This window comes from Manihot esculenta, chromosome 15, assembly GCF_001659605.2.
Source record: "Manihot esculenta cultivar AM560-2 chromosome 15, M.esculenta_v8, whole genome shotgun sequence".
Lineage (NCBI taxonomy): Eukaryota > Viridiplantae > Streptophyta > Magnoliopsida > Malpighiales > Euphorbiaceae > Manihot > Manihot esculenta.
Window position 1 is genome coordinate 11,715,583 of NC_035175.2, and position 11,251 is coordinate 11,726,833.

At 33.5% G+C, this 11,251-nt stretch overlaps 1 protein-coding gene across 1 annotated transcript; it reads left to right on the plus strand.

Annotated features, from left to right (window-relative positions):
• Positions 1–945: 945 nt before the first annotated feature.
• Positions 946–9,950, plus strand: LOC110601632 (armadillo repeat-containing protein 6). Its single transcript, XM_021738839.2, has 13 exons — positions 946–1,314; positions 1,886–2,082; positions 2,566–2,664; positions 3,377–3,428; positions 3,610–3,708; positions 4,891–5,049; positions 5,151–5,453; positions 6,724–7,007; positions 7,219–7,347; positions 8,082–8,204; positions 8,741–8,848; positions 9,242–9,420; positions 9,616–9,950. Exons 1-13 carry the CDS (start codon positions 1,077–1,079, stop codon positions 9,737–9,739), a joined length of 2,094 nt encoding a protein of 697 aa, XP_021594531.1. The 5' UTR covers positions 946–1,076; the 3' UTR covers positions 9,740–9,950.
• Positions 9,951–11,251: the final 1,301 nt, after the last annotated feature.

Sequence of the window (11,251 nt, forward strand, 5' to 3'; positions counted from 1 at the left end):
CGGCCTCTGATTCTTTCAGGACGCGCATGCGGGTGGATTCACACGAGGGACATGCGGATCTACTTCCTGGTTCCGAGTCGGGCCAGAGGATGAGGTACGGGCCGAGCCCATCGAGGATCGGCTGGTCCAGTTGAAAGGGTCGGGCTGGCCTTGGAGAGAGGGAGCTGGACTTAGTGCGAGTCGTGAGGTCTGAGGGCTTCGGGATGATGGGCCCGCATCGTGGGCTGGACCCCGAACCGGGGAGTGATGAGCCCAGCGGTCATCATAATTAATTTGCTTTTATTTTAAAAAATCAGAGTTTATATGCATCTTAATATTTATTACATCATTAATTAAAATTATTTTTTTATTATTAACATTACTATTTTTTTAAATATTTGTATATAACATATATATTAAATGAAATAACTTATAAATATTAATAATTTATATAAAAAATTTACGCATTAAAAAATATGGTTAATAAATTATATTGATTTGGTTTAATTGGTTATAAATTTTATAAATTAAAATAAGATCATAATTCAATCAATCAATTCCTTTAACGTGTTGATGGAATGATATCAATTTTTTTTTCTTTTAAAAATTACTAATTACTCTTTCAGAAACTCATTAATAACTCTTAATTTTAAAAATAAATTAAAGTAATTTTTATATTTTAAAAAATCTACCAATTAAATATATTAACTTTACTCATTAAATATTATCAAAAAATTAAAATACCTTTCAAAAATTAATTAGTAATTTTTATAAAATTAAATAATTAATTAATAGTTTTTTAATATTACATAAATTAAATATTAAATTAAACTAATTTAATATATTTATTAAAATTAAAGATTAATTAATAAATTTATTATAATATATGAATTAAATAGTAAAAAATTTATGTTTTCATCTAAATAATTCGGGTCCGGGTCAGATTTGGTCCGAGCGTATCCAATTTCGACCCGAAAAGCCCAAATTTGTCCTCAACCCATTTCCTGCCGATCGAAAAACGCAGTCCCAGGGTTGGCGTTCGAAATCTGAAGATGGAAATATAGAAATCGCTTTTCGTGCGAGGAAGGAGAGGAACCATGTCAAGCGTGAGTGCGCGCAAATCTAACGTCGTCGTTTCTGGGGGAGAAACTTCGACGAATGACAATAGTAGTGTTGTAATCGATGAAGGAGAAGGTGCAGCGAGAGAGGCGGAGATTGAGATAAACCCTAGGGATGGTGATCGTATTGGCGGCCCTCCGGTCGATGATTGTTGCCCTATATGTTTCGGTTCTTTCACTGTCCCTTGCAAAGCCAATTGCGGCCACTGGTTTTGCGGTTCAGTTCTCATTCTTCTTGTTCTTCTTCTTACTGTTAATCGTTTTTAATTTGATTTGATAAGGTTCCGAAATTATTTATTTATTTATATTCGTCCCTTTTTGCTTCAATTTTAAACTGCTTTTATTAAGGTCCAACTTTGATACTTTGTTGTTGGGAGACGATAAAATATAACAGAAGGAATTTTGCTGTCAAAAAGGGTCTCCTTGATGAAAAATTCGGCTGGTTATGGAATTCAATCATTTATACTTTGCATCACTTCTGTTAATTCTTCAGTAGCTAAAATTGGGCTAGACGAGGGTTTTGCTGCTCTGATTTATAGTATCCACAATTATACATTACTGCCTTTCCTTTGTTTTGATTCCACAATAATAATTAAGAATACTACTTTATCTATTGTATTTAAGCGTCTGGTTTGTTCAATTGAGCTACTAGTTCATCTAGCTAATCTCATTTATTGTTGATTTTTCACGAATTTGCATTATTATCTCCATGCATATGTGGGAAGTTAAATTATCTTTGCAAGGTTTTAACATTAATCATCCTGATAATGTTGTTTCTCTTTGTGCAGGCAGTTGCATTCTGCAGTATTGGAATTATTCAGCAGCATCTAAGCCTTGCAAGTGTCCCATGTGTGCTACTGGCATTACCAAGTTGACACCAGAGGCATCATTACACAGCCTGCAGGAGCAGGAAACTACCAAAGTTTTGGGCAACGTTCATAGGTATAACCGCCTCTTTGTTGGAGGTGCACGTGGCCTAGTTCAGGTAGGTCCAATTGTTGACCTGCATGGAGATATGTAATTTCGTACTTCTCTAGCTAAATGATCTCTTTTTTTTTCCCTTCTTGGTTTTCAGATATTTGCACTTTGATAATGTTTTAGAAAAATATCACTTAATTGTTTTTTTTTTTTTTTTTTGTGAATTTTATGAATTGTATAGGCACTGCTGTGATAGTTTATGTGTTTAGTTATGTGAAATGTTGGAATATAAGGAGCAAAGGATTGTTATGTACATGTTAGGTATCTGTTCTTTTTCTTCTTCCAGTAAGCAACTATTCTTCACCTATATAAATGTTTTACACTCTTTTTATGATTTTCTACTTTTCTTGAAGGAGATATATTCTTCATCCCGTTTATTCATATATTTGTTTGATTCTTATCTGAGACTCAGTATGTCATCTGTACAGTTTTATAAATTATAGGCTTAATTATTCATCTCTAAAAGATTTGTGGTGCACTATTTGGACAGAAAGTGCGTGAGTCACCATTATTCATCAAGAGGATTTTTCAACAAATGATGGATCCTGATAGACCTTATTCCTATCTTCATGAAATGCGCCTTTTTGCAGTAAGTTCAGCATCTTTCAACAAAATGGTAAAATGTGACTATTTGTGCATCTGTGTTTGCAAGTTTGGCTGAAGCTACTGGAATGCAGTAGCTAGTAAGAGATTGGAATCCTGCAGAAATGTGCACATACTTATTGTTGAGCATTTTCTATGGGCAGTCTGGTTAAGAGATTTGTGACCCTGTATTGCATAGGCAATTCTGCTGTGAGAATCTACCATTCTTTGGAGTCAATAGGTTTATCTTATTGCAGCAGGTAGCCTTGTCAAACGGCGGGTGAATATACAAGTGAACTGACCTGAAGGACTTTAATCTGAAATGGAGACTTAGAAAGGAGACTATCGGGGTGCTCTGTGGGGAGTGATGATTTTTATTAAACTCGGACAGTTGACTGCTTTTTAATCTAAAGTTGAATGATTACTTGGTGTTTTTTCTTTAACTTGTTATGTACAAAGTTGATATGGTTTTACTTGGACATATTATTTCAATCAATAGTGGGTACTTGTGATACTGACAAGTGCTTGGTGTATTTCTGTGGACTTATTATAAACTCATAAGTCATAACTATCTTTTGTTTCAGACTTTGGAGAACTTTCTTCAGAATTATCTACAGTATAGCAGCTCAGCGGCAAACAACTGCAAATTTTTTGTAGTAGTACTTGAGCAAAGTCTGTTTTATCTTCCAGTGTGACTTGATTTTCTTTTATGTATGCAGATGATACTTAGTGTCTTCTATGCAGCCACTCCTTTTAACTTCATTCCAACCGGTAATTTTCCTCTTGTTTCTCTTGTTAAGGTTCAAACTTTCTAAGTTTCTGTAAAAATGCAAAATCAGATATCTTTGGGTCTGTAGTTTAGAAGCAGGCCTGATACTTGTGGCTTGAGTGCATAATAATTTTTTTTTATTGCTGATATACTGAAAGCTTTAATTGCTGCTGATGTGTACAGGAGGCCTGGGGATAGTTAGATTGTTTGATTATGCTGCTATTATTCTTGTTTTTTCCCTACGTTTGGTTGGCCTTTATCGGAGACGACGGCTGACCCAGCGTGTTAGGCATTTGGCTGCTACTCAGCCTTCAGGAGAATGAAGTAGGAAGTTTCTAACTCATGCACCTAACCACTCTCCATTCCCATTGTTCTCAGAATTGGAAGATGACTTTATTGTGTGTGCATGTAGAAGGATTATAATTATTAACAAATGTATATTTGGCAGAGTGTAGCTGAGATGATGTGAGTTAGATTTTACACGAAGATGTATGCATTGCCTACCTGTGTATGTTGAAATGTACAAGGAAGTTTGTTATAAGCAACTGTGGTCTTTTCTGTACATAAAATCAAGAATTAAAGTAAATAGCTCATTCCCCTGTGCTCTTCAATAATTGATTATTTGATTTGTCATAAATTTTACCTAACAATATATTTTGTCCCTTAATTTCTTTTTTTGGGTACAACTTGCTCTAATTAGAGTTCGAACTGAAGATGATTCCAAGATCAATGAATTAAAGCCTATTGGTCTCTTAATTTTAGAATTAGCATAATTTTGTTAACTATGTTTCAAATGGGTGCAAATATTTGCACTTGGTGAGATTTAAGGCCGATTTAATGTATTTCACTGATATAATATTTTTACAAACATTATATATATATATGTATTACAAAAAATTCAATTAACGGCATCAAAATAGGTTACATTACGAGAAAATGAATAGTGTTTCATGTTGGTTATTTAACCTATAAAGTATTTATAAAGTATATTAGTTCCATCTTATTTATAAAAAAGTATAAATAGTACATTATTTAGAGAAAATTACTATAAATAATATCAAATAAATAATTTTTTTTTAAAAAAATGATAATGATTATAATTAGTAACTAATAAAATTAATTAATTCAGTTATCAGATAACTAAACTGAAAAGTAAATTTTTATTAATTATTAATGGAATCAAGTTAAAAATTAATTTTTATTTTTAAAATAATTAAAATTTGTTAATTAATTTAATTACTAGTTATAAATTATAGTCGAATAACTCAACCAAATATATATATATATGTATGTATTCGAATAATTCATTGTTTTAATTCGAATAATTTTTCGCCTTTTCCACTTAAAATTCAAATCAGATCTCTCTTCGTCACTCACCGTTCACTACCTATTCAGCTCCGTCGCTATTTCAGTCTCACGCTCCTCTTTGCTAGTCTGCCACCAGTCCATCGCCGAGTTCTACAGTCAGAGAAATGGGTCCGCCGAACAAGAATGCTCTTACGATCTCCCAGGATGCTTTCGACGAGCTGGTGAAAGAGAACATGGAAGACCTTGGCATGGACCCGGTTGAAGCTCTCGAAGACGCCATTCAGACCCTCACTCTCCAAGGCGTCGATCTCTCCGGTAATCCTCAAACATGCCATTTTTTTACTTCTCCTCTTTCTCCCTCTGGAAAGCGAGGAAAGGAAAAGAAAATGAGAACTGAAAAGGAAATTATTTTGCAGGTATTGTGACTTGCGTTCCTGGAGAGGGTAGTACAAAAGACAACCCAGTGATTCATTGTCTGGACAGATTGAAGGAGCTGGAATCTATTTCAAAAGATCGAATTTGTGGTGATAGTGTGGATGAGATGGCTGGGTTGTTTGGCAAGGTAGTGGAATTATGTAGTATTGAAGGGTCTGGAAGTGCAGCAATAGCTGTAAAGAATGGTGGGGTGGAATTGGTTTGCTCTATTTGTTCCAAGATACCGATGGGGTCCAAGCAGGTTCTCGTTTCTGCTTTGAAGACATTGGCATTGTTTCTTTATGGTATGGACATTCTAATACAGTTGTTTTGCTTTTTAATTTAGTTAATGCATAGAATTAGATTGTAAACATGAATAATAAGACGTGTGTGTCCATGTTTGTTTGTTTTGATTTTTGTTGCGGATAGACTGTTTGTGTTATCTTTCCACGGTAGCTTGTTGCTAAAAGACGTCCATTGATGGAAAAGCAGATACAGCTTGCCCGTAAAAGTACATTCTACGGGACTCTTACGCACTTACATATCTATCACGTATGTGGGAATAAAAGAGAGCTAAATTGCTGTTATACGCAGGGTTTTAGAAGTATGTCAAAAATAAAAACTTCAGTTAGGAATAAACGATGATGCAAAGATATAATTGGAGTAATAGCTAGATTTAGCCTTTAGGTTTTTGAGTTATTCATATTAGGTCCTTTTTGCCCATGCAAACAGGTATCCCAGCTATACCTACACTGCTAGGATCTGCTACCTCTGAATTGGATCCATTAAGCTTATATAAAACCTGAAGTTGTACTCAATGTTCTTTACTCCCTTGTTTGGAATCAAAGATTTCACAAAAATTCAATTGAATTCATTTATTTTCAAGCACATTTCTGGTTTGGAATGGAAGAATTCATTTCTTTTTCTAATTCACAAAATGTCATTTTTAAAGAAAATGAAATCATGCCAATCGGAGGATACATGTTCAAAGAAAATTGTGAACTGTTTTGTATAGAATGTTCTTTAGGTTTCATTGTTCGATTAGGATCTCAATTTCTTTATTTTTTGAGAATCCATATAAAGTAAATGTTACCATTCCCTTTTACACTAAGGTTCTTTTATATAACAGATTCTGGTGTTTCTATAGCAGGTATATATTCTGCATGAATTCTAATGTGTGCACATAGTTCTCTCCCTGTTAGCTCCTAATGTTGCATCTTAAATGTCTATAATTAAAGAAAGAGAACATATAACCAATATGCAATACAGCTTTTCCTAGTTGTCGGAAGCTTCTCCTCAGGGAACCACAATTCTGATGACGAGAAAAAAATATACTGATCAAACTCACAGATGCTTTTTAGTTGTTTATATAGATTCCAATAATAAATTGGATCAGGTTATTTCTCTATTTAGCTTGAAGTATCCTTCCTATACTTAATACCATCTTTTTTACTAGTAAAGGTGGTTTTAATTATCAGCCACTATTATGCTTCTTTTTAATTCTAAAACTGCATATCTGGTAATATTACATTCATTCTTCTTGTTGTTTATATGATGTGTGGCTGTGATCTGCAGACATCCAAAGTACAGAAACATTTAGGTCCAGTGGTGGACCAGCAATCTTGGCTAGTATCCTAAAAAGTGGAGTTGAAAGTTTAGACATCTTGGATAGTGGTTTTAATGTTGTTGCTGCGGCTGCAACTGGCAATGAGATTCTGAAAGAGTCATTCATGGAATTGAAAATTGATGAACTTATTTTGCAAGTACTGAATAGACAGAACACTGGAACCGTTCAAAGTTTATATGATGCCATTCGTGTTCTATTAACACCGGATGATAACCGTGTTGTGGCTTCACAAGTAAGTAGATATTAGATAAAGATATATATATATTTCTGTATAATGGGATGGCTGAACTTAAAAACTCAGGGGATACTAGGTGTGGAGCTGTTGAAAAATTTACTTGATCAATCATTTTAGAAAACAGGTTCATGGAACAATGGTTTTGAGGTTGAGCTTTGAAGCCAGATCATGCCTTAATGACTCAGCTGATATGTATGCAAATTTGCAGGTTTATGGTTATGCACGAAGGTTCGCGAAGATTGGGATTGCAGGAGCTCTTGTGGACTCGTTACATGGAGGACTTGCTTCAACTAGTCTAGTATCAGCAAGCATTGCTTTAAAGGCTGTTGCTGTAAATGTAAGTTTATCCAGATATGAGATGTCAAATTGCTAATGTGACACTAATTCTTAAATATTTATGGATTTCATATTATATCATTTACTCTGGATTAGTCTTTACATTTATGTGAGAAAAGTATGTGGAGGTTCCCCCCTTTTTTCTTATCAAATTTCTATTGTCATACAAAAATAACTGCTTGACTAAATAAATTATTGAGCTCTGTTGTCCTGTGTTTTTAACATCGTGTGTTTTTAACATTGTTTTTGTGTCCTTTATGATTTGCATGCTTCCAGAAACTAGTATTATTTTCATGACCGTCACAATCCTCAAACTTGAGAAGCATTTGGGAGAGTTGTTTACCATGGACTATGTAAATTAGTAGGTTGGATGTCAAACTTCCCACTGACCATGCACTGGAAAATTTTGGAACTTTCTGCCATGTGTATAAAACTATGGCTACTTACTATAATCTGAATACAGTCATCTCAACAGTTAAACCTTTGTTTCAAATAAGATATTAGTCATATGAATTCTTTTCCTCCATTAGAGCAACATGTTTCCTTCAGATGTTTGGAAATGAAATATCTTCTTCTAGTTTCAATATTTCATGTGATTCTCTGCTTATACAATTCAGATAAGTAGACTTGTTAGTCTTGTGCATCTGTGAGAATTGTTATTTTGCATGATGTGAATGCATTGAATTGGGGGATATCCTTATTTGCTCTTAAGGTTGTTTTCTCATTCTACTCCAGGATGAAATATGTAAATCCATTGCTGAGAGAGGGGGTATTGACACAATTCTCCAATGCATTGATGTCAGCGGTGAACAAGGCAACAAAGCAGTAGCTAGAACTTGTTGTTCCTTGTTATCCAAGGTATAAAGAGAAGACCACTAATTGAATAAATTTTAGTTTGATTTTTCTGTGAACAACACCAGACCAATTGAAAATCTATCTTTAATTTCATATTTTCAATTTTTTTATAATTTTTTCTATGTTGCACAAAAAATGAACTTGTGTTTGCTCTAATGAGATTTCACAACATTCATATAGGTGATTGTCATATTGATTGTTACCAACCTATTGGAAACTGAACGGAAAGCTGCATAACTCTTGAACATTGGCACTGGTCATGATGCATTACTGTTCTACAAATTGGTCTGTCGAAAAATTATTCTGTAGTACTCATTCACGATTTTATAAACCAAGTATAGTGCAGCACTTTTTTCAGATTTCCATAAGTTTAGCAATTAAATTGTCTTTCCATGTTTAATTTCATCAATATTGAAATTTGGGGCAATCTGACTAACTAGTAATGAAGCAGAATATGCCTGAAGTTTCTCTAAAACATTATTCTTGGAGTGATTGCTTGTTGAACAATATGGCATTGCTAAAATGTTTTGTTTGAGTAGTTGGCAGGAAGTGACTCAAATAAGAGTGTGATCATAGAAAAAGGGGGAATGAACAGGTTAATCCAACTTTCAGCAAGATTCTGCGATGACCCTTCTGTCCTGCAAGAGGTAGAAGTCAATCTCGTACTGTTCTGCGCATAATCATGAAGTCGATATTATTTTAGTGTTCTGCCCGAATGAAATGCTTGGCTATTGTCACCAGGTGCCATTGGGTTCTCAGCGTACTGTGCATATCATTTATTGCACTTGATTTCATATTTAGCTACCATGTTGTGTTCATGGGCAGCAAGATTCGTCTAGTTCTTTTACACGTGTCACTTAGAAGAGTACGAACAACAATAATACCGTTCAATATTTTTTTGACTTGCTCAATTTGTTGAAGTTGTAACCATTGTCCGCAAGATTATTGCTTTTAATCAGTTCTATACTTCCATCGTTATCTTCGATGCAGTTTTTTTAAGTGATATATTATACTATTTATAATTTTTCACTATGGTTCAGGTTATGTCCATCATTACAGTACTCTCCTTAAGGTCCCCAAATAACGCAGCCCGTGCCATGGAAGCTGGAGCTGGAGACCTTGCCATCCAAGCAATGTTGAGGTTTCCATCTTCACAACAATTGCAGAGGAACTCCTGCCTCATGATTCGTAACCTTGTTGTTAGGAACCCCGAGAATAGGCAAGTTTATTTATTGCCCTCTACAAATAATTGTCACTTTTTTCAATGGTGTTTTTGCACATATTATCAAAGTACCAAAGAAGGAAACCATGGGTCATGCAATAAATCTGAGACCATGGACCAGAGGTTAACGCTGTTACTGAATTGTGATGCCTTTGCCATCACTAACCTAGAGAACTCTCTCTCATTTTACAGAACGCTCCTGCTCAGTCATGGCATTGAGAAAATTATAAGGAAGGCCAAGGAAAACCATGAAACCTGCAAGGATGCTGCAACTGATGCTCTGAGGGATTTGGGCCTTGATAACTACAACGCGTAGCTTACACCCAGGGGTTGATGGCTTGTATCTTTTTCAGTTAAGCTCATTTGCAACCCGTTTTGGTCTTGTGTGTATCATATTCACAACTTCTAGATGGACACTTATCACAAAGGTCTTCGCTGAAATTTGCAGAGCTTTCTTACGTTGAATGTGTCACGATTTTTGAGATTAAAAGTTGGAAATATATTTCATCAAGCATTATTGAGTTTTATATTTCATCAAGGATTAGAGTTTTTTTTTCCCTATTTTCTCATGTGGTCGAAGTTCGCCAGGAGTATTTAGTAAACTCAAGATTAAGAGCATCTCAAGGTTTTAACATAATTTTATTAATTTTTTAGATTCTTATAATTACAATACATCAATTTAATTGAAATTTCATATTTAAATTCAATTAATAATACCAAAGGAACCCTAATGCATCAAGTAGAATTCTGGTCCACTGATTTTGGTTTTCAATTGTAACGTGTCCAGATGATAATAATAAGAAGCTCAGGTTAGATCAAAATCAAATCAAGTGAGAATGGAAATTAAAATCAAAACCAGAATTGGGTACAAGAATGAGAGGAACCAGTGCAATCCCCGATTCTGTTGGATGTCTGACCCAGAACGGACCCAACAAAGCTAATTGCTAATTGCGTTTACAAGGCTTGTGATGGGAATACAGAAACAGTATCCCAAACTTTAAAACAGCACAGAACTCAACCGCAAGAGCAGCCCACAATTTAATGTAGGTGGTAAATGTATTTAATTATTTATAAGCTATTCTGTGGCTCGATAAAAATTTAATTTAATTATTTAATTTAAAATATAAATAAATTTAATTATTTATAAATTATTTAATATTTTACTGGATAAAAATTTAATTTAATTATTTAATTTAGTGTGTAAATGAATCTATAAATAAATTAAATTTAAATTTAATTTTTAAATTTATTTAATAGACGAATTGAATTTAAATTTCATAATATTTAACTCTTTTATATTTGTTTAATAGATGAATCATATTTAAATTTCACAATATTTAACTCTTTAAAATTTATAAAATTAATTATGTTTAAATTAATGAAAAAACTCCAAATTGAACATTTCTTTAAATAATTTGAATATATTTTAAAAAGAGTAAGCTTAAATCCTATATAAATTTTCTAAACTAAACCAAGTTTTCTAAAATTTAATTCTGCAACACTTTGATTATCTGTTTAAAACTTTAAATATTGAATGAGTCCACATACTTATAAACTAACATGTACATAAATAAATTGAAACACCATAAAAACTTGAAACTTATAATAATCATAAATAAATTCAACCCTTTATTATTCAAAATTAACTTCCATACTTGTCTAAAGTCTTTTACTAAACTAATTAAACTTGAACTTGAACCTGTTAATATACTGCTTGAGTTTGAAATACTGAACTCAAATTTTAAAAAAATTTTAACAAGCCAAATTTAAAACAATTCAAAAACTCGACTCGATTCCCACACCCCCTATAAATCAAATTAGATAGGCA

Excerpts from the sequence above, each read along its gene's own strand:
- LOC110601632 (XM_021738839.2), top strand. The coding sequence starts at position 1,077 with ATGTCAAGCGTGAGTGCGCGCAAATCTAACGTCGTCGTTTCTGGGGGA. Across the intron at positions 3,429-3,609 it reads TTTTAACTTCATTCCAACCG|GAGGCCTGGGGATAGTTAGA; the intron begins GTAATTTTCCTC and ends TGATGTGTACAG. Across the intron at positions 3,709-4,890 it reads GAGACGACGGCTGACCCAGC|TCAGAGAAATGGGTCCGCCG; the intron begins GTGTTAGGCATT and ends CGAGTTCTACAG.